Source organism: Pelophylax lessonae, assembly GCF_965119305.1.
Source record: "Pelophylax lessonae genome assembly, chromosome: 4".
Taxonomy (NCBI): domain Eukaryota; kingdom Metazoa; phylum Chordata; class Amphibia; order Anura; family Ranidae; genus Pelophylax; species Pelophylax lessonae.
In genome coordinates, this window is record NC_138771.1 from 516,172,904 (window position 1) to 516,197,391 (window position 24,488).

At 42.0% G+C, this 24,488-nt stretch overlaps 1 protein-coding gene across 12 annotated transcripts in view; it reads right to left on the bottom strand.

The window, feature by feature from the left end:
• Positions 1-494: 494 nt before the first annotated feature.
• Positions 495-24,488, bottom strand: part of DGKI (diacylglycerol kinase iota) — a 533,441-nt gene continuing 509,447 nt past the window's right edge. For 5 of the 12 annotated variants that reach the window (XM_082255058.1, XM_082255060.1, XM_082255059.1 and 2 more), the window contains 3 exons: positions 11,271-11,307; positions 4,110-4,209; positions 495-1,376 (listed from right to left, as the gene is read on the bottom strand). In XM_082255058.1, the coding sequence (XP_082111184.1) occupies positions 1,260-1,376; positions 4,110-4,209; positions 11,271-11,307 (254 nt within the window). In that variant the 3' untranslated portion in view covers positions 495-1,259. The remainder of the gene's footprint in view (positions 1,377-4,109; positions 4,210-11,270; positions 11,308-24,488) is intronic. The other 7 variants (XM_082255055.1, XM_082255065.1, XM_082255063.1 and 4 more) reach the window with 4 other exon arrangements.

The window sequence follows — 24,488 nt, forward strand, 5'->3', positions numbered from 1 at the left end:
AATGGTCCGATCTGTCCGCCGCAATGTCGCAGTCCCGCCGCCATTACTCGTTAAAAAAAGAAACACCAAAAATGACAGAAATCTTTCCCTTAGTTAGTAAACGCAATAACTTTTGCGCAAACCAATCAAAATACGCTTATTGCGATTTTTTTTACCAAAAATATGTAGCAGAAAACAAATTGGCCAAAAATGATAAAAAATTTAGATTTTTACATTTTTGGGGGGGAATTTCATATAAAAAAATGTGAAAAATATTGTTATTTTTTCAAAATTGTCGCTTTTTTTGTTTATAGCGCAGAAAGTAAAAATCGCACAGGTGATCAAATACCACCAAAAGAAAGCTCTGTTTGTGGGAAAAAAAAGGACGTAAATTTTGTTTGGGTACGGCATTGCATGATTTCGCAATTGTCAGTTAAACTCGCACAGTGCCGAATCGCAAAAAGTGGCCTGGACGTAAGACACCAAAATCCTCCGGTGGTAAAGTGGTTAAATAATCCAGCTCTCTCAAAGTTAGTGCAGGGAATATATGGTGCCCATAATGTTTGCTGTGGGAGAGTAATCGTTTAGAATGAGCTGAACAAGAAAAGAAAAACTAAAAGACACGTGAGACGTCACAGGTTATGTCATGTTGATGGTACATTTACATACACAATTGTGAATGTTACAGCGGGTCTCCTCATATTTGATATTGAAATTTTAGGTTTGGTGGTCCTTGGAGGAAAAAAAAAAAGAAAAAAACAAAAAGCTTTTTTCACACGATGTTATGTGAACAACAAAGAAAATTGTCTTCCCCAAAATTTTAAGCTTGCAGATTCAAAGTAGAATCAAGTCTCTCTTTTTGAATGAATCGGCACTGCAGATACTAAAAACATACGTGAGGTTTATAACACTGTGCAGGCCTCTGACTGGGCTTGGGTGGGTTCAGACCGACGTGAGGAGACAGATAATGGACAGGGTCATGCGTCTTGTTGGAGAACAGAAACAGGGGATCCACATGGGGCGAGGGGGATCAGCCCCAACCTCTGCCGTCCTTCACCCCCCACCTCCGCATCCCTTTGGCTCGTCGTTTTGGGCAGCAGTTCCGTGGCAAGTCCTGTTAGCCCTTAGAAACTGGACAGTACACCTTCCGCGGCTTAACTCGCTTCAAGAAGGGGTGACTCTTCCGTCAAGTTTCCTTCTCCCGGGGTGGACCTTCTCCAGGAACTTTCCCATTCATGTTTCTGCTCTTTCCGAGTTGTTTTCGCCACCTGCTGCCTTCTTCAGACTGCCGTCTCCAGATCCTCGTTGGGCAGGAGTTGCTTATCTTGACAAGACTCCAAGTAGGATGCCAGATCTGCATCCCCTGCCTCCTGGGCCTTGTCAGAAGGAGTAAACCCCTATGGAAATTGAAAAGCAGAGCTAATGAGAGAGATAAAAAATATATACATTTCCCTGAATGCGTCTAAAAACTAAAGAAAGTGCAAAGTATTAGTAAAACATACAGGGTAAAGCATAACCTATTCCTTTGGTATCAAACGGAACAATATGCAATCATGTACTTCTGTAAGGACAAGTGTAACGGAACCGCCGACCCACACTGTACTTGTGGTCTTCCGTTAGTATACGGCTTCCTTGCCGTCATTAACATATATACCAGATTTTCCCAGCCGCCCTCAGACAAAGCTAGCCGACAACTTAGCTTGTACAAGTTAAGGAACCTTCTCCTTTATTGAACAGTTTAACACTCAATTTATACACACATGAGCACACCCCCCGATCAACTTACCACACACAGGTCAGGGGTTGCCTGATCACATTATCATATGCAGATGAAATTGTATACAGAAATAGAATTAACATGAACTACTTATCTAGCTGTCTGGACAGAATACACATCCCATCTCATTACACAAACAATAGGGAGAACCTGTCTGACCTGGAAGTACAATATACATTAGCATAAGTGTAAATACAAACCCCATTTGAAGCAATCCAAACCATTAAGTATCTGTCTTTCACTCCCAGTGACGGTGAGTACTGTCACAACAAGCTTAAAGCTCACCTCCAGGATAATTAAATACTGTCTAAATACAAGATGTATGTGTATTCTCACTGGAATCTCAGTTTGCTTTTTTCATTCCTAAAGATCTGTGCAGTAACCCAGTGTGAAACTTTCCCTCTCCGCATGAGCTTCCTGTAAAAAAGACCAGTCACTGCTGCTCTCTCTCTCCTTGTGTAGGGTGACTGGTCTCCCTACTGTCATGGGGGGTGGGGATCGGGCAGTGGCTGCTGCATTGGAAACATGTTACATGTTCCACCCTACAAACAGGTGGAACATGTAACATGTTCCCAAAGGAGAACTTATTCTTTCAGCAGCTTGATCTCTGTTGGAGTTTCCATCTCTGCCCCCTTCTATCCAAATGCCGAATCCGCTGCCATGTAAAGTCCACCAAAGAAACTAGGACTTCTGCAAGGGTAGAGGTAAGCAGAGGTGGGTATTTAGGTGTAGTTGCCCTTCTGTCAAAATTCACATCAGCTTCTACTCAAAACTCAAAGCAAGGTTTTTTTTTGTGGATTGATCTCTCCTAAAGTGTACTGAAAGCTAATGTGTTTTGCAAAGAGTTGTAAATTGTTAGAACCTCCACCAGTTTTTTACTGCTGTCTATGTCTCCACTAGGGAGATTTACCCTGTTTGGTTGCCATTAGCTAGTATGTTAGTACTAGAAATCTTCCTTGGTCAGATAGGCCACTTGTTGTGTGCCTGAGATAGAGCCAGACTGGATGCAAACACGGTGTTAAAATAGGGTCCTGCTCCAGTGCAAGGGAAGCAATGTCACTCTGCCTGAGCATTTGCCGTGAGTGCACCTGGTTTCCGCCATTGTTATCAGTGAGGGTATACTCCTGTGGGGTACTTACGGAGTAGGGTGCGGAAAAGGGATAAGTATGTCCTGAAAAGGATACACAGCAACCCAGGTGTCAGCCTTCCTGTAGCAATGTAATTGTGAAAACAGTGTGGAAGGAAGTGCCTGAATACCTTATAAGAGCTCTGGAAATCGGTGGTAATAGTCCAACCTGTGGTGTGGTGTAACACCTGGTTATCTACCTGAGACTAAGCTCTGAATGGTGGAACTCTTACCAAGTTTGAAAGTTAAAACACTCAGGCAGTGAATTAGTCAAACACAAATTCCTGATTTTCTGACAATGTAATCGTTTAACAAATACTATTCAGGAGACACAAATAGGTTTACTGAAAGTAGTTTAGATATTCAGTCTCAAACTTGCTATAAGGCAACAGTAAAAGTCCAAAAAAGGATGAACCTGTCTTACCTTTCCACATTAATAGCCCCTGTATAAGTCCTGGCTTTGCTGTCAGGGTCTGAGGACCATAGGAATGGACCATGGCCCTGTACCTGTAAAGCATCCTGCAGCTAACTACACGCGTTGCACTAAGTGCCAAGGTGAGTGTAAAACAAGATCCAGCACCCAAAGAAACATTACACAGTGTAGGTCTGGGTATGAGTCCCAAGATTTTGCCAAGGTTGCACCGATTTGGAAGCACTAGATCTATTATTGTATTAGAAGGCAGTGAAGAGGTTGACCTAAGAGCTGATTAAAGAATATGAAGTAAATAAAAACGAGTTAAGCAGAGAAACTTCTCCATAAGGGACAAAAGATCCATCACCTAAAGGACACTAGCAAAAATCGGAGGTCTCACGGAGTGGGGTAGGGTTACAGGGGGTACACCTAATAGGGTGTTTCCAAAATCTTTACCAATGTCCATGCACCTGAAGGTAAAAGTCTTAAACCCAGAGTTTATGGATAATCAGCCTGTATCCTATAATGTAAAATTACAATATTTTTTTTTTAAATAGCAAAAGTTACACTACTTGTCAGCAATGAAATGTGCCCTGCAGTGGTGATCTTCTGTGACAGAGGACTGAGAAGTTCTAATATAAATGGCACCCACCAGCACACAGGTTACAATTCATTGCTAGTAAACAGCATCCCTAGTGATGTTAAAAAAAACTAATTAAACTCCAGCTTTAACCCTTTCCTTATCTATTCAACATTAAAATGGTTTATTTTTAGATACTGTATATCACAGATGAGTAATGCATTAAATATATCACCTTGGCATCTTTCTTTATTAAACAAGCTCCGGCATCCACAAGAATTTGGCAAACCTGCCGATGTCTATGGAATGCAGCTTTGTGCAGCGCTGTCTCCCCTCTAGAACACACAAACACATAAATAGGTAAGCAGTGTGGGAAGAGGAAGCAAGGTAAACATAAGAAAAAGCTGAACTCCAGGCAAACAGAAAAAAAACACACATTGGAGCCATTTTACCTGTCAAATTATTTGTTTTACTGTCCATCCAGTTCAGAGGTTTATAAAACTCTGCCATACAGCACAACCAGGTTGGTGCCCGTGTTTTCATCATTGCATTAGGCAATATAGCAAGATCACCTCCTCACCTGCAATATGTGACTGGGCAGTGAAGCAGCAGCAGAAGACTAATAAGCTCATTCCTCTTCAGTCCAGCAACAGGACTGTAATGGTGAAGGAGGGTGTGGGACGGCTGATAGGAGTCACAAAACCCTTATTAGGTCAGTTAAAGTGAAACTCTTTACATGCAGATAAATGTCATAATGTGCTAGTATGCACCACATATTGGCATATTATGATGGACTTATCTGTTAAGCGGATCCCTCTAGTGGCGAGCTTTCACCACTGAAAAGGCTTCCATCTTCACCCGGTCTTCTTTCCGGGTTTAAACGCTCTGACCATTTGAATGGCCGAGCCACACTGACATCACTCCCATGCAATCTCTCTGGAGTCAGGATCGTAGGACAGCGCTCTGAATGGACGGCACATTTGAAAGCACAGTGCACATGTGACGGGGGAGTCACTGGCCGCTACAAATGTGAATATCTCTTAAATTGTGAAGGTGTAGGTGATATTCACTGTACCTACAGGTAAGACTGATTATAGGATTCCCTGTAGGTACGAGTGAAAAGGGGGACTTTACTACCACTTTAAAGCGGTATTAAACCCAAAACCAAAAATGTAATAAATTGTAGCTTACCAATCATTAGATGTAGTGGCTATATTTGTTTTCTTAGGCTTGTTTCCCATCTGTTTTCATCTGGTGATCTGGCCAGTAACACACCTCTTGTATTAAACAGACACCACTCTCATACCTCCCAAATGTCCCGGAAAAGACGGGACCTTCCTAAGATTTAATTAAAATCCTGGCGCCCTGCAGATCCAGGCTAAATCCTTGAGGTCAGTGCCGAAACGAGTTTTGGTACTGGGCTTTACTATCCCCCTGCTCCGATCTGGCCCTGATGCCCCTACAGTGCAGCCAGCTGCACAAGGGAATTGCTTCCTCTCTCTTCCTGGTTCCCATCCCCACTTTACTTCCTGTGTATGCCCCTCCCCCTACTTCCCCCACAGTGCTACTGGCACTCCTTCTCCTCCTCTCACTGGCTGCAAGTGGGGCACAGGATAATCAGGTTCAGGATGGGGTGTGTGTGTGGATGTGGGGGGGGGGGGGGGGGCTGGTAAATATGTCATATTTACCTGCTCCATTCCTTTCCTGAATGAACATAGTGAGTGATTACCAATTGCTCATGTGTTCATGCATAACTAAAGCATAGCAAACTTTCTTTACTATGCTTTAACTTGTGAATGAACAGGAACCCACTCTGTGCAGGACACTTCCTGTTCATTCACTGTCCAGTGCAGCTAAGGTTGCAGAAAAAGGCACTAAGGAATATATGTCCTCAGTCCCTTTCTCTGTCTCGAAAGTGAGACATTAGGGGGACCCCGATATTTTACCCCCCTCCCTCCCAAAAAAAGAGCTCCTAAAATGTAAAATAAATAAATAAATTCTAAAAATTGTAGAAAAGAAATGAAAAATATTTTGAGAAATATTTAATGAAGGGTTTGTTCATGCATGCTTTGGTCTCTGAGGAGCAATTGGCATTTGGAGCACTCTTCAGAGAGGGGGTAAAGAGGTATAGCCATTGTATCGCCTGCTCACTGCCTGCTTTAATTTTTTTAACCCCACACTTGCATGCCGCAATTGTTTGTATTGCATGCAGTTGCAGGGCGCTTGAAAAGCAACACCATTCACTTGAATCGGTCTGTTTTTTTTTCTTTTAGGATAAAGGTTTTCTATAAATAAATAAAAGCTGATAAAGGTTTTCTATAAATAAATAAAAGCTGATCATTTTAAGCACCTCTGCCAGAATTACATAGACTGTCCCATTCCTGTAACTGCAAGACAGCTTTTCTGTTAAAAAAAAAAAAAAAACTTAATTGACTAGATCACCAGATGAAAATTTGAAGTAAGTGTAGCACCCTCCTAGGTAGGTGCTAGGTAAAATATATGTATGGCTCTGTTCTGCTTATCAGGGGAGCCTGATCTGTTAGTTAGCCTGTCACATGCTTCCAGGTGTGACCTGTTGAGTCTGGTGAGTCTCCCCACTGTATCCAATGAAGGATCTTGTTGGACAGTGGAGGAAACCTAGCCAATAGCACACCAGGGTTTATGACTGTCCCAGTGGGTGGGCATTGCTGCAATGCATCCTCGGATTGGGAATAAATCCGGAGGGGGCATGTGACAGGGTGTCTTTTGGCGGAAGCTAAGTCCCAGGAGGAGGTGGACGTCTGTCTCTCCTCCTGCTGAAGTGAGGAAGGTGGTCCAGGCAGGCGGCCTAGGGACCAGGAGTTGAGCTGTGCTGCAGAGGATCCAGTGTGCTGACCAAGTGGAGCTGCTGGGCATAAGACTTCTGGAAAAACAGTATCGTGAGTACTTAAGGATCTGCCCAGGGGTCTGCTTGAGAGAGGGGACCACTCCAGAGAGGTCAAAGGGATCAAGGAGCCAGTTAACCCAGTATGTTACAGTAAAGGGGGTGCCAAGTTGTTGAGCCCTGAAGATTAGGGAGTAAAGGGGCGCCAGGAAGGGCCCTGAAGTTGCTCAGCAGCACAGTTTTTATCATGGAATAGCTTGCCTTAGGAAAGGATTACCTCAGGAAGCTCAAGTTCAGAGAAAGTGGTTGTTGGGCGCTTCTGACCAGGCAAGAGGGGCGCAGGGGATGCTCCAAATTCTTGTTGGGGACTGTCCTGAATGGCAAAGTACGAGGCAGCACTGACTAGGAAACTCTGAGGAATCCGCTGGCACAAGTAGAAAGAAGAAAACAGGCGCCACTGTAGTTAGCCAGAAAGTTTACGCTTGAGGAAGGAGCCGAGTGCGCATGCTCCGAAACGCGTTGCGTCATTTCCGGGAGCCTGCGTTCCATTTGCGGCTTCCGGTTTAACCCAGTCTCCGACCAGCTTCCTGTGACATCACCTCCGGACCGGTGGACGGCCGGATCGTGCGCTGGAGACGCTGCGATACGGATTGGAGCTTACTTATATGTAAGTCAGTATGTATTTTGTGCAATAAACTTTCTGGCTAACTACAGTGGCGCCTGTTTTCTTCTTTCAGGAAGCTCAAGTGACTCTTTTTACAGCCAAGTGTCAAGTGAAATAGCAGCCTAGCTGTGACTAGCTCAACTTAGCATTACTCAGCGTTACTCAGCGTTAACCAGTGTTAATCAGCATTTTTCAGACTCTCCCTGCCTATTGTGTATAGTTCAGTTCAGTTGGAGTATCCCACTCATCCCTTCTCCTATCCAAGTTCCTAATAAAACCTAAGAACCAAAGAAACTGGACTGGTCCTTGTCTAAGGTAAACACACTTGAAAATATGTCGGAATGTTCTACTGTTGCTGATGGTAACCCAGGGCAACCCACACAGGGCAGCTCCCATGGGAGTAGTGCTACATAAGAAAGCCTAAAAACGAAACAGGTACCCCTCCACACGCTCCCCCTACCGACTCAGGCTCCCCTATTGTCATGGAGAATGTTATCCCACCACCTTCCAGGTTCTGCGACACCTGTCAAACTACCAATCCCCATTGCCACTTTGAATGTCCTCCTCCCTTATGTTAACCTCTCCAAATTCCATGCAGCTGGCATCACCTTCGTATCACAGCTCTACCAGGGTGACACCCTTAAACCGTTCACAAAGCTTGCCAGTGAATTTTCCCTCCCAGTACAAGCTACCCTTGCATACAACAGCATCTCCAGTTTCCTGCGTAAATACCCTCCACCGGTGATCCTGGTATCCCCTCAATTGTGGCAATTCTTCACTAACCCCGTATGCTCTACAAAAGGTATATCCCTATTCTACAATACCATCAAGCATAAAAATACGTTCCGCAAGTCCCCACATATGATTTCCTGGGAAGGTGACCTCAAGCAAACCTTCTCAGATGCTCAATGGCAAACGGCCATCCGTGCTACTTATAGAGCCTCCAAATGTGTATCCCATTGGGAACAGGCGCAAAAAGTGTTGACTCGCTGGTATCTAACCCCGTACCGACTTTCCAAAATTTTCGATACCCAAAGCCCCCTCTGCTGGCGTAACTGTGACCAGGTGGGCACGATTCTTCACATCTTTTGGCAATGTAGAAGTCTGACCAGTTTTTGGGGAAAGATTTTCGAAATTATATCAGATGTCACTGGTATTTTAAGAAGCACAGACCCGGCCTTAGCACTCCTCTCCTTGGGCATAGACTCATTTCCACTCGCCATGCATACTGTTATTACCCATATACTAATTGCAGCAAGGACGATTATAGCCAGATGTTGGAGGCAGCCAATCGCTCCTTCACACCTTGAGGTCATTAAACAGATTAACCTCCAATTCTCTTTGGAGAAAGCTTATGCCTATGCTGTTCTTCAAAGCCCTAGGTTCCACAAACACTGGTCATTCTGGATGCAAAGCAAATACTTCACCAACCCTTGTTGACAGTTCGTACTTATATGACAGGAATTACCTAGTTCTGTTGTTCCATTTACCTCTACACCAGTTGTTATACTCTCGCATTGTTCGTATTGTATAATCTTTGTTAAACCTACTGATTGTACCAAGATTGATGCAAACCTATGTACTATGTAATGTACATCGCACCCTTCCCCTCCCCCCCTTTTTTTCTCTGTCCCCCCCCCCCCCCCCCCGTGTACTTTGTTATGTTTTTTCTTGTGTTTCTGAAATTTCAATAAAAACCATTGAAAGTAGAAAGCCTAAAAACTAGTACAGCCATCACATCAAAAAATAGGTAAGCTGCAATATGATAGATGTTTGCTTCTGGGTTTATACTGCTTTGTTTACATATCACATAACAAAAGTCTTGAAATTGCATGTTATTAAAGTGGTTCTCAAAGGTTCAGCTCTCCCCCTTATGCTTACCTGAGCCCCATCTCGATCCAGTGTTGTGCATGAGAGCAGCAGCTCTCCCAGGTATTTCTCTCCTCATTAGCTCACACAACAGTGGGAACCAGCCAATGAGGAGAGAACAGGGAGCACAACTCGGCAGCGAGCTTGCTCGAGTGCTCCCATAACAAGAGGTTTTTTATTTGGGGTAGCCAGGACTGCAGGCGGGGACCCAAAAAGAAGAGGATAGGGGCTACTCTATTGCACAGAGCGGGTAAATACAGTGCATTGCGAACGTATTCGGCCCCCTTGAACTTTTTCAACCTTTTGCCACATTTCAGGCTTCAAACATAAAGATATAAAACTGTAATTTTTTTGTAAAGAATCAACAAGTGGGACACAATCATGAAGTGGAACAAAATTTATTGGATATTTCAAACTTTTTTAACAAATAAAAAACTGAAAAATTGGGCGTGCAAAATTAATCAGCCCCCTTAAGTTAATACTTTGTAGCGCCACCTTTTGCTGCGATTACAGCCGTAAGTCGCTTGGGGTATGTCTCTATCAGTTTTGCACATCGAGAGACTGAAATTTTTGCCCATTCCTCCTTGCAAAACAGCTCGAGCTCAGTGAGGTTGGATGGAGAGCGTTTGTGAACAGCAGTTTTCAGTTCTTTCCACAGATTCTCGATTGGATTCAGATCTGGACTTTGACTTGGCCATTCTAACACCTGGATATGTTTATTTGTGAACCATTCCATTGTAGATTTTTCTTTATATTTTGGATCATTGTCTTGTTGGAAGACAAATCTCCGTCCCGGTCTCAGGTCTTTTGCAGACTCCATCAGGTTTTCTTCCAGAATGGTCCTGTATTTGGCTCCATCCATCTTCCCATCAATTTTAACCATCTTCCCTGTTGAAGAAAAGCAGGCCAAACCATGATGCTGCCACCACCATGTTTGACAGTAGGGATGGTGTGTTCAGGGTGATGAGCTTTGTTGCTTTTACGCCAAACATAACGTTTTGCATTGTTGCCAAAAAGTTCGATTTTGGTTTAATCTGACCAGAGCACCTTCTTCCACATGTGTGGTGTGTCTCCCAGGTGGCTTGTGGCAAATTTTAAACTACACTTTTTATGGATATCTTTAAAAAATGGCTTTCTTCTTGCCACTGTTCCATAAAGGCCAGATTTGTGCAGTATACGACTGATTGTTGTCCTATGGACAGAGTCTCCCACCTCAGCTGTAGATCTCTGCAGTTCTTCCAGAGTGATCATGGGCCTCTTGGCTGCATCTCTGATCAGTCTTCTCCTTGTATGAGCTGAAAGTTTAGAGGGGCCGCCAGGTCTTCGTAGATTTGCAGTGGTCTGATTCTCCTTCCATTTTAATATTATTGCTTGCACAGTGCTCCTTGGGATGTTTAAAGCTTGGGAAATCTTTTTGTATCCAAATGCGGCTTTAAACTTCTCCACAACAGTATCTCGGACCTGCCTGGTGTGTTCCTTGTTCTTCATGATGCTCTCTGCGCTTTAAACGTACCTCTGAGACTATCACAGTGCATGTGCATTTATACGGAGACTTGATTACACACAGGTGGATTCTATTTATCATCATTAGTCATTTAGGTCAACATTGGATCATTCAGAGATCCTCACTGAACTTCTGGAGAGAGTTTGCTGCACTGAAAGTAAAGGGGCTGAATAATTTTGCACGCCCAATTTTTCAGTTTTTTATTTGTTAACAAAGTTTGAAATATCCAATAAATTTTGTTCCACTTCATGATTGTGTCCCACTTGTTGTTGATTCTTCACAAAAAATTACAGTTTTATATCTTTATGTTTGAAGCCTGAAATGTGGCAAAAGGTCGAAAAGTTCAAGGGGGCCGAATACTTTCGCAATGCACTGTATAACATGTTTGTTATTTTAAAAAAATAAATAAATCAGAACCTTTGCCTGTGGAAAGTACTGCTGCGGCTGTGAAGTGAACCTGGCCTAGGCAGGTAATCAGGTCAATGAGAGCACTTACGTAATTATGTCTGCCATCTCCAGTAGATCTTCTGGTCCTGCCAAAACAAAGAACAAACCAGGTTGAAATTTAGCTTTGCAACACTTTCAGTATATTTTTACAGAAAGCACAGATTTGCTGTTTAATATTTTCATTTTCATTATAAAAGGAGCCTTTCACGAGAGAAGACATGAAGTGGAGGAAAATCTAAATATAAGGAACATGGAAAGCAATACAAACTTTATAGAATCTGTAGCCCATTCCCTCTCTATCCATTTTAACAAAATAGAAAGTTTTTTCTTGTGTAGAGCTGTAGATGACCTGTTACACTATACCAAGAATGGAAAACAGTAACTGTGAGATGAGGTGGGAGCCCCTTTTAAGTAGATAGCTATATTAATGTATGCTTTAAAGAACAAGTAAATTGAAAATGTTTTATCACCTTTGTAACAAATCACATATTTTGCAAGACGTGCTAGCAGAACAGGAAATGAAACTGCGGTTTCTACATTATAGACAAGATCTTATAGATAAGAATGTAAATGACTATTCGTTTTGCAACGAGTTATGTGTACAAATAGATAAAAGATAAAGATTCCAAGAAGAATGTGCCTACGCGGTCACAAGGTGTTATGCTCAATTAAACCAAACATTTCATTTTTATGTTATGCTATTAACTCTATCCTTAACCAAACTTTATATGTCCCACTATTAACTTTTGAATGTGATTGGCCCTTGAAGGGACGGTTGTCCGGTGTAAGCTGTATATAAGACTTTCTGTACCAATAAACAATTGTAATCTTGTTACACTCAATCTGTTGCAAGTGTCTTGATTACCCGATCGGTCGTAGAGTTTCCACGCACCCAGCCAACAGATAGAAGGGCAAACAGGGCATACAAAGAAAGAACACTTACAATAACTACAAGCAGGTAGGCTACATGTAATGAGTGCACCTCAGGGCTTCATTTTCAAATCTTAATAGAGTATACTTTAAAATTTTGAAGCAGAAGTTCTTGGAGAAATGCTGCAAGAAGGATTTAGTGAAGGGGATAATGAAGGGCCTCTAGACTTACTATGATTTGTGTGACATAAATAAATAATAGATGGTTGGAATTCTAGAAGAAGGGGTCGTGGTGTTCTTTTATGATGTAAATTGGAAGAAAAAATTCACAACAAAGGAACCCCTCAGTTCCAGGAGACGTGCCCTCCGTAATTGCTGACATTGATCTACCCCGGGGAATGCCACCATGTTTTAAGGCATTGAAAACTGCACAGAGGCGACGGCAAAAACCCAGCGTGGCCGGTAGTGACTTTGCAGGAGGGGGGCTTCAACTTTGTTCTTTGTGAATGACTCTTCCTACCAAGAGAGCAGGCCTTCTTGTTTCCTAACTCTGCAGTGCAATGCAGTTATCAAACCACACTTTTATCTGCTGGAGTCTAAAAGATATATTATAAATATTGATGTCATACCTGGGAAGATATTCTCGAAATAAAGTATTCTGCAGAGAAAAGAGGGCTGGTTGTCTGAAATCTGGTTTACTTTGGTGGTTGGAGAGTGCTCTATCTTAATACATGTCATAATAAACCATGACAACATTTCTGCACTAAGCCTTTCATCTAGTGCATTAGGGTTTCTGCCAGGTTTGATCAGGATAATAGGAGACAAACATATGTTTGGAGATCACTTTCACTGCACCTTGTAGGAATCTTTAGAGGTAGTGTATATCAATGCATGTATAAGGAAAAGGTACCATAAAATGCTGAACGCTACTTTTATGTGTTGCGGTTGATGTTGACGAAAGATTGTTTGCTGACACATTAAGCAGGTTTCTAGGGAAAGCCGTACATTTATTTCCATTTAACAAGGACCTATTTTTTAAAGCGTAACTCCACTTTTGTTGAGAAAAAAACATTCCCCTCTGGGTGATCTATGTACATTGCAAGGATTATAACAAACTTTGTTTCAGATTCCTACCTTTTTTATTCTGAAGAAATCCCTGTTTGTTCCTCTGTGCTGGGTGAGTCTAATGGGAGTGGTTTTATAATTATCACTCAGCTGTGCATCTGCAGAACACTAGTGAGGAAAGCTTCCGGGCCTGCATCCCTTTAGAAGTATTCCTATTGGGAGTATCTCACCAAAAATGAAAATGTTGTTGCAGGGGATGCCTGAAATCTGACTTAGGCAGACTTCTTGGAAAATTGGTGAGCCAATCACACAAGTAGGAAATAATGTTTCTGGGGCGTGGTCAGTACACATTTTGTGTACAGAACAGCTCCAGGTAGCCATATTGCATTGCATTTTCAGAAAATTACAACAGCTGCAGATTGAAAAGGAAAGGTATTTTTAATAACATTTAATTACAATATGACTTGTGTCGCTATATTATTTTTTCTTTATTTGCTATTTTTTTTCTTCACGAAAGTGGAATTAACCTTTAACTACCACATACTAAGATTCTATCAGTTCTGAGCGTGTCGCTGCCCCAAGTGTTGCCATTTCAAGGGAGTAGTGCACATGGATTTGGTGGGAGATTTCATAGAACAAAAATGGTGTATAAACTCCATCAGAATTGGATCAAGTTGTCAATGGACTGAGCCTTGTAGATGCACCCTGTGTGCAGGTGACAAGGACACAGAAAATGTTTTACACAGAGAACAAAAGTTTGCTATCTGTTTTTACAACTTTTTCAAAGATATAATAGCCATAGGTGACAATCGATGGCCTAATGCCCCAATCATTTCAACCTGTGATTCTGTGAACTTTAAAATGTGCCATTAGAGGGTAATCAGGACCTTAGCCAGGCAAGGTAACATGATGTCATCTCTATACAGTAATGAACCCAAGTCATTTATTTCCCTTCAGATTTCCTCTATGTGAATAGAAAAGCATTCTAATAATTTGGCTTTGGACCAAGCACAGAGCCGTTACCCACATAGCAGGCCCCGTCGCCCAGGCATCAGCACTCATCCGTCCCAAATCTCCATCCACAGCAAACACAAAAAAGTGAAGAAGCTTTAGAGGAGATGCCATTACCAGACTGTCACTCAGTGCCCAGCGGGTGCCCGGAGAAGCGAGGAGGGATGAGGGGGAAGAGAAGAGGGAGAAAAGGAGACAAATAAAACAGCCAGGAATGAATGGAAGAATGAGGGGGAGGAAGCAGCAGGGTGGCGCTGGATACAAAGGCATCGCGCAGAGAGACGGCAGGGAAAATTCAGACCAGAAAAGGAGAGACTGTTGTGAAGACTGTGAAAGGATGGGACAGTGATCTGAGGTCATGTTCAGGCTTCAGTTTAACCCAATCATTGTGCCATGAACAGAGAATTCATAAATCAAAACTAAATATTTCCAGCAGATCTACAACTTTTTATATAGAGATATTATGCACATTTTTAAAGTGGACCTACCATTGCTTCAGGTGAATTAACAGGATACATATCATGATTTTGAGTTAAAGCAGCTTTGTGTGTAATGGCAAGATCGGAACTCAAGGTGTTCTGAAAAAGGATAAGGGGGGGGGGGGGGGGGGGAAGGACAGCGCTTCAAGGGATATAAATATAGTAAAGTGACTAAGTGATGATAAATAATGAATAAATGATATTGCAATGAATAAATAACTAAAATGGATTCCTAATGTGTTGTGTGCAGGTATACAATCGAATACATAAATAAAGCATACTTATTACATATGACGATGAATAATAAAGTGCTAATAGTGATAAATATATAGAGCCATGTATAAATCCAATATTCTCAGAACATATATAAATAAATATCAAAAGTGCTTATGGTGATACTGTGTACAAAATAAACTCAATGAAGGTGATATACATGTGCCAATAAAGTGCTCTGTGCAAATCAATGATTTGCTCAAAAAATGTTCTCTCAGTGAATTCCCAAATGAAATAAAGTGCCAATATATATCATAAGGTGTTCGAGTGTCCAGAACAACAAAGAGACGGGAAAAAAACCACAGATCTTCCTCTTCTGTGTATCACAATAATATTTCTTCCACCTCTACACCTTGTGAATCAGAGTGCTCTTCGGTGCTCTTCACCTATAGGTGTGCTAAATGCTCACCTCAATGCCTCAGACAATGCGCTTTTAGATCTATTAAAGATCTGATCCTTTCTCCTCTCTTCCTCTGGGTGTATAAGGTAAGGTGTAAGGGATGATGGTGTACTCCTCCTGGCCTGGATCAAGCTTGGGCTCGCTGGTGATACCTCAAATCATTCTGTGATAGCACAGCAAATGTGATGTAGCTTTCGTTCAGCTCTTCCAGCGTCAACTTCCAGCGTCTTCCAGCTTCAGTTTGTGCAGTTTATCAGCTGTCTGAATTTGACTTTGAATTGCACAAACTGAAGCTGTTCTTACACAGTGAACTCACAAAAGAAATACTTGATCCAGGCCAGGAGGAGTACACCATCATCCCTTACACCTTACCTTATACACCCAGAGGAAGAGAGGAGAAAGGATCAGATCTTTAATAGATCTAAAAACGCATTGTCTGAGGCATTGAGGTGAGCATTTAGCACACCTATAGGTGAAGAGCACCGAAAAGCACTCTGATTCACAAGGTGTAGAGGTGGAAAAAATATTATTGTGATACACAGAAGAGGAAGATCTGTGTTTTTTTTTCCCGTCTCTTTGTTGTTCTGGACACTCGAGCACCTTATGATATATATTGGCACTTTATTTCATTTGGGAATACACTGAGAGAACATTTTTTGAGCAAATCATTGATTTGCACAGAGCACTTTATTGGCACATGTATATCACCTTCATTGACTTTATTTTGTACACAGTATCACCATAAGCACTTTTGATATTTATTTATATATGTTCTGAGAATATTGGATTTATATATGGCTCTATATATTTATCACTATTAGCACTTTATTATTCATCGTCATATGTAATAAGTTTGCTTTATTTAAGTACAGTGCCTTGAGAAAGTATTTGGCCACCTTGAACTTTGCGACCTTTTGCCACATCTCAGGTTTCAAACATAAAGATATAAAACTGTAATTTTTTGTGAAGAATCAACAAGTGGGACACAATCATGAAGTGGAACGAAATTTATTGGATATTTCAAACTTTGTTAACAAATAAAAAACTGAAAAATTGGGAGTGCAAAATTATTCAGCCCCCTTAAGTTAATACTTTGTAGCGCCACCTTTTGCTGCGATTACAGCTGTAAGTCGCTTGGGGTATGTCTCTATCAGTTTTGCACATCGAGAGACTGAAATGTTTGCCCATTCCTCCTTGCAAAACCGCTCGAGCTCAGTGAGGTTGGATGGAGAGCATTTGTGAACAGCAGTTTTCAGTTCTTTCCACAGATTCTCGATTGGATTCAGGTCTGGACTTTGACTTGGCCATTCTAATACCTGGATATGTTTATTTGTGAACCATTCCATTTTAGATTTTGCTTTATGTTTTGGATCATTGTCTTGTTGGAAGACAAATCTCCCTCCCAGTCTCAGGTCTTTTGCAGACTCCATCAGGTTTTCTTCCACAATGGTCCTGTATTTGGCTCCATCCATCTTCCCATCAATTTTCCTGTCCCTGCTGAAGAAAAGCAGGCCCAAACCATGATGCTGCCACCACCATGTTTGACAGTGGGGATGGTGTGTTCAGGGTGATGAGCTGTGTTGCTTTTACGCCAAACATAACGTTTTGCATTGTTGCAAAAAAGTTCCGATTTTGGTTTCATCTGACCAGAGCACCTTCTTCCACATGTTTGGTGTGTCTCCCAGGTGGCTTGTGGCAAACTTTAAACTACGCTTTTTATGGATATCTTTAAGAAATGGCTTTCTTCCATAAAGGCCAGATTTGTGCAGTATACGACTGACTGTTGTCCTATGGACAGAGTCTCCCACCTCAGCTGTAGATCTCTGCAGTTCATCCAGAGTGATCATGGGCCTCTTGGCTGCATCTCTGATCAGTCTTCTCCTTGTATGAGCTGAAAGTTTAGAGGGACGGCCAGGTCTTCGTAGATTTGCAGTGGTCTGATACTCCTTCCATTTCAATATTATCGCTTGCACAGTGCTCCTTGGGATGTTTAAAGCTAGGGAAATCTTTTTGTATCCAAATCCGGCTTTAAACTTCTCCACAACAGTATCTCGGACCTGCCTGGTGTGTTCCTTGTTCTTCATGATGCTCTCTGCGCTTTAAACGGACCTCTGAGACTATCACAGTGCAGGTGCATTTATACGGAGACTTGATTACACACAGGTGGATTCTATTTATCATCATTAGTCATTTAGGTCAACATTGGATCATTCAGAGATCCTCACTGAACTTCTGGAGAGAGTTTGCTGCACTGAAAGTAAAGGGGCTGAATAATTTTGCACGCCCAATTTTTCAGTTTTTTATTTGTTAAGAAAGTTTGAAATATCCAATAAATTTCGTTCCACTTCATGATTGTGTCCCACTTGTTGTTGATTCATCACAAAAAATTACAGTTTTATATCTTTATGTTTGAAGCCTGAAATGTGGCAAAAGGTCGCAAAGTTCAAGGGGGCCAAATACTTTCGCAAGGCACTGTATTTGATTGTATACCTGCACACAACACATTAGGAATCAATTTTAGTTATTTATTCATTGCAATATCATTTATTCATTATTTATCATCACTTAGTCACTTTACTATATTTATATCCCTTGAAGCGTGGTACTCCCCCCCCCCCCTTTATCCTATCCCTATAACTGTGTGGTTTACAGTAATAAGTACAAGCAGCATTGAGGGCATCCATACTTATATACCTCTCAGGGCGGCGCAAGAATCATACCCATATATACATGTTCTGAAAAAGGGTTGGCTGTGACTTTATATTGCAATCACTGTCTCTGCCAGCCCTCTAATTACTGGTTCTCAGGGAATCTTTCTAGGGCTACATGTACACCAGCCTACCCTGACTGCGTTTTTGCACCGATTTTACATTTTCTCGTGGTCAAACTTTCTTATCCTTTTAATCTCACCTAAACACGACAGCTCCTAAACTTTGCTAAAAGCCTATTTGTACATGGACACATAGGCTTTTATGCAGGGCTGGGACAAGAGGAGGGGCAGCTTCCCTGGGCACGGTGGTTTTTGCAGGGATAGGGGTGCCCTGATCCTAACCCTAAGGGAGGGGGGGGCGCAGTTTGGCATGTTTGCCATGGGCGCTCGATTACCTTTTCCTGACACTGCTTTTACGAAGTTGAATTTAGGAGCTATGGCAAAAAAAAAAAAAAAAAAAATCAAACGCTCCTAAACTAACGTTTAGGAGCTGCCAGGAGCTGCCAGAATATCTTCAATCCTAATTTTACTTTCACACAGCTTTAGGAACTCTGATGAAGGGAGGAAGTGTAGGCTCCAAAACCTGTTGGGTCATTGCAACCAAGATTAGTGGATCACGGATGCAATGCACAGAATCCTGCAGGAAGTGTCAACAGAATCAATGCAGTTGTGTTCCATTAATAACTACAAGTTCCTCAGTTATGGCAGCAGTCAGGACTTGTAGCTCATTTAATCACAGATCTCACAAATTAAAAAATTGACAGGAGCTGCTGGAGAGAGGAATGCCACAATCTTGTATGAGGGGGGGGGGGGGGGGGCAACTTGGCACCATTATACACCCTATAAGTAACATGTAAGAAAAAGGTGGAGTCAGCCTTTAACTTTGTATGTAGCTGCTAATGGTAAAAAAGGCTTCTTTTACATGTAAAGCTGATTCGCTATTTGATTAAATATGATTATGATTATATAAGTTACACCACTGTAGTCAGGCCAAAGAATTTTAGACAGATGGTCAGAATTGACCAGATTACTATGGACAGCAAATCTGGCTGCTGATCAGATCACAGTAGCACCATAAATAACTTATTCTTCACCTGCTTGGATACATTCCCTGTACTAATAGTGTAATGTATAAAATTACCACTTCCTTGGTCTATGGGTGCCAAGGTACCCTTTTCAAAATGCATTCAGATGGCACATATACCATAAGAGCACCTCACCATCACACCTATATGAGCTTATTGAACATCCTTTTCCAAAACCATTGACATTAATATGGACCTCCCTCCACTTGCATCTATAGCAGGGAGTTAATGAGTTTATCCACAAGATTTTAACATGTGTCTGGAAATCTGCCCATTCAGACAAAATTTTTTTTATGAGGCCAAGTACTGTGTTGGATGAGAAGACCTGCATTGCAAACAATTCATGCTAAAGATGCACAGTACTGTAGACTTGAAGTCTGGGCTCTGTACAAACCACTTGGTTTCCTCCACATCAAATCATGGCTTTATGGGGTTTTTCAGAGCTCCACAGATACTATGTGGGCTGCAAAGTGTTTTACTGAAAACAGTTTTCGGTTCTTTCAGCAACTTTGGTCTGTCTATTTTTATGTCCCGCAGTTTGGAAACATATCAGTAAAATTGAAAGTTGAAACTAGATGATTGCTAAATAAAAATCAGCAGATTTGCCTGCAAACACTGACAGTAAGGCCAAAATGCCACTGCAAAGCTATGGGAACATCCAGCAACAGAGGGGGTGTGTGCAGGGTTTGTAAAGAGGAGTCATATGACTTTCTGTGGCTCAGATGGCAGACCGGTTTTCTGCACGATCCTGACTAGCGAATGGCAGTAAAAACAACCCGACATACTATCTGTGATTCCAAATTACCATTTTGTTAGTACGTTACTGTTTTATATGTGCATATATTAAAGTGGTTATAAAGAATAATCTTTTTTTTTTTTTTTTTTACCCTAATGCTTTCTCTGCATTAAGGTAAAAAATGTTACACTACTTGTTCTTCCTGTCTCCAGCAGCACTGCTCCCTCTTCCTGGTCTCCCAGGACAGATTGGGAGCAGTGGGAGCCTTTTAGATGTGTGCAATCCATTTCGGTCTGAATACAAATTTTGGGACTGAATTTTTGGATGTATCCGAACCTCCGAATAAAATAGTAACGAATTTAGTTAAAATTTGTTGTGTTTATGAATGAATTCAAAATTTTAATTAAAAAAAAAAAAAACAGCATGCCCCCCAACAAATCCAACCAGGCCCTTCGGAACTAGTATGAATTCTAAAGGGAACCCTACGCCAAAATGTAAAAAAAAAAAAAAAAGTGTGTGGTCCACCCCAAAATGCATATCGGACCCATATCTGAGCACGCAGGGGCTTGTGATATTATCGATGGAGGGCATGTTGTGTAGCTGTCAGACCTTATTTAGCTGTCAGACGGCGGGACTGGAGGGGTTTTTTATTTCTTTTTTTTTTCAGGTCGGCTGTGGCAGCAGACAACGTGATTGATGATGGATCTACACTGGGGGACTTTTTTTTATTTTTTAAAGGAATAGTCAAAAACTGCCTACTTTCGTTTTTTACACTACACTTTTTTGTTTGGTGAATGTGTAGGGGTACTATGTACCCCATACTCATTTATATAGGGGGACAGGATCTGGGGGCCCCCTTGGTAAAGGGGCTTCCAGATTCTGATAAGCCCCCCCACCCATAGAGCCCCAAAACCACCAGCCAGGGTTGTGGTGAAGAGGCCCTTGCCCTACAATATAATGGGGACAAGGTGCCTTGGGGGGCATCCCAAAGCACCCTCCCCATGTTGAGGGCCAGCAGCTTGGTATGATCCAGGAGGGGGGTGCTCGCTCATTCCCCTCTGCCTTATCCGGGCCTGCCAGGCTGCATGCTCGGATAAGGGTCTGGTATGGTTTCTGGGGGGGGGGGCATGCTGTTTCTTTTTTTTTTAATTTTAACATGGTGTTCCCCCTAGGGCCTGGTATAAATGTGGGGGCCCCCAGATCCCGGCCTCCCCATGTGAATGAGTATGGGGTAAATATTACCCCTACCCCTTCACCAATAATGTGTAAAAAGTGAATAAAGAAAGTAAACAAGTTTTTGACAATTCCTCTATTGAAAAATATATAACAATGTCCCCCGATATAGATCCATTTCGACTCACCCACCGCACCACTGAACACAAAAAAAATAAAAATTTCAGCCTCGTTGAACGCTCCCCGCAAACTGCCTGCTATTGCTGGCATTGTTTTGTTTACATTTCAGCTGTACATTTAATGAATTTAAAAACCACACTAAATGAATTCTGAAGTGAAATTAAATTAGTTACGTAACGAATATACTTGAAACACATTTTTCCATTCTGCACATGTCTCGAGAAATCAAATCCAGTGGAGGGGGGGGGGGGTGAGGCTGAATCGCACTACCCACAGCCCAGCTTGGGAGCGAGAACATACTTGTGCCCCCATACCAAGTGGCTTGCTTTGGGGGCACACATCGCCGGCAGGTGACCCCAGAAGAAGAGGTAAGGGGCCACTCTGTTTAATACCATTGCAAAGAGCAGGTAAGTTTAACATCTTTTTTAATTCTAGAAAAAAACATGCTTTACAACCATTTTAAATTCAAATCAAGGATTTGAGTTTAAAGGGGGTCCCAATGAAGAAAACTCTTTTTAGGGACCCCCTTGAACTCATATCCTTGACAAGGTATGTAAACCTGGAGATTCTTCGGATGATCGTTGAACAGATCGAGGTGTGAAGTTTGGAATAAACTATGAAAAATGTGAGCGCAAGGAAACAACAAATAGAATTCACCCAAAAGAGAGTTCCAATAAATTTTTGTTGATGATATTGTATGTCTAATCCTTCATAATATAAAGAGAGAAGGATATTTCCTGTTTGATGTCAGTACTGGAGCGTTCTTGCCCATATTCAGAGTTTATGCACTACCCCATCTATGTTCTCTGCTCTAGTATTCTATTCCATTCTTTCTGCTCTCATCTTGACAGTTCCTCCACCCTATCCTCTGGCTGTCCTTCTTATCCAGCCCTGTGCTGCAGACTCTACATTCTCCTCTTGATTGTGCCACTTCTTCCCTCTGGTTCCCTCTCCCTCCAGCTTTGTGCTCCGGGCTGTGCCCTCTCATGCTCACTGCACCTCTCCTTCACTGTGGCTCCTTCTCCCATCTGGTTCTATAATTCTACCCATACCCGCTCTACTATCAAGCCATTCTCAACCTCCAATCAAATGCACTCTTCTTCCCTCCATTTTCCTTCACATACACTTGTGCTCACTCTCCTTCTCTGTTCTCCGATTCCATTCATGCCCCTTTCCTCTTCCACTTACACTCTCTCCCTCTATGACCATTCTCCTAAAAATGTATACATGTCCTACCTACTCTCTTGTTATTTTCCTCTTCCATTCATACCCACTCTCCCTTCCTCTGAAGTTATAGCCCTCTTTTATCCTATGTGGATCAATCATATTCTAGTCCAAATCCACCCATGCTACTCCTCTTTAGCTATTCAATTCCAATTCCATCCATGCCTAATCTCTTTCTCTATGTAAATATTCTCCTTTCAGTAAAACTAAAGACAAAAGAAAGCTGCTTACATTAACTTGCCTAAAAATACTACATCATTTTTCCCTTTTTGGCTATGGGATGTGAAAGAAGAAGTGAAAGGAAATCTCCCCAAAGGAAGGGAAAGGGCAAAAAAAAAAAAAAAAAAGAAAATTACAGAGGTCCCTTACTTTATCCAAAATGAAAAAAAAAAAACATAAAGTTTTAAATCTCAGTGTTAAAAAAATAAACGGAAAAAGCAGCCCTGTGTCAAAATAGTATGACCAAATATCATAAATTCTCTAAAGTGCTTACTGAAGAACTAATATTGAGTAAAATTGCTGCGCTAGTATTGATAAAAACAGTATAAAAACATATACCATGTTTTCCTGAAAGTAAGACCTACCCTGAAAGTAAGACCTAGTGTTATTTTCGGGGAGGGCTGCAATATAAGCCCTGCCCCAAAAATAAGCCCTAGTTTAGTGTATGAAAAATCCTAGGATGCACTTTATTAGCATTTTAAATAATGTCCAGTGTGTTTTTGTAATATAATACTGTGAAATACATTCCTTACATCGCCGCTCAGCTCTCCTCCTCTCATTCCCTGCTGTCTTTCTCCTCTCATAGCTGTCAGAGGGGGATCTCAGCCCCTCCCCTCTACAGTGTACACAGAAGCGTTGGGTGTTCGATTAGAATTGTGGGAAATACCTTCGGTACATCGGCGCTTCCGTAACCCCCAGCTGTCGGCCAGGGAAAAGAGGACAGCAGAGCGGCAGATCAGCTAAGCATATTCTAATCTAATCTATCCGGCTCTTCTGTGTACACTGCAGAGGGGAGGGGCTGAGATCCCCCTCTGACAGCTATGAGAGGAGAAAGACAGGAGAGAGCAGAAGATTAGCTGAGCACAGAGCAGCGATGTACCGTAATGAAGGTATTTCACACAATTGTATTACAAAAACACTCACTGGACAGTATATAAAACACTAATAAATTGCATCCTAGGATTTTATGTACACTAAACTAGGTTTACATGGGATTTCTGGCAGGCAGGGAGGACAGAGAGGGATAGAACATTACAGCTAAGACCTACCCCGAAAATAAGCCCTACTGTGTCTTTTGGTGCCAAAATTAATATAAGAACCGGGCTTATTTTCGGGGAAACACGGTATGACATATGAATAGCAGCTGACACAAAAATATACGAATACAATATCTTCCAAGTAATATTAAAAGAAAAATGTTGCGCTAATCTTAAGTATAAGCAGACCGATCAATCAGTGTAAAAGTCCACATAAAGGGTAATAATCACACCAGTCCAACAGAAGTGGAGGGAGAGAGAGAGGATCCGCCACCAAGTAGAGCCACAAGATACTCTTACCGTCAGCTCAGACCCAAAAGGGTCATACAGCGCCAGCAGTACAGGTGTATGGAATGCAGATGAATTCACTCTTCCCCTCTCAACTTCCTGGTATGAAGGTCTGGATTAAGCCTGAATAGCCTCGCCACTCACAAGGAAACAAAAAGGCCCCTCATAGTGCAGCAAGTCTTAAATGATGTTTATTAGGCAAATAAAAGAAGCAGCTTACATTTCAAGAAGCCAGACATCAGCGTTCAGTGGTAATCACGGACAATCGTTGGTTTCCCCACCAACAAGATGGCCGCCGCGTCCCTCGTCTGCGCATGCGTCAGCCGTCAGCCAATCTGACGCGTTTCGTCATACAATGACGACGTTGCACATTGGAACACTTCTGGAATGTGTAACGTTTACTCGTATTGGAGCTCTAGCACCTAGACATACAAGCCTTGCTTATGGACTCTCCAGTGTGATCTGAAAATGTAATCATGTCCCGTACTGGACCCCTGAAAAGCTGTAGCCATGTTGT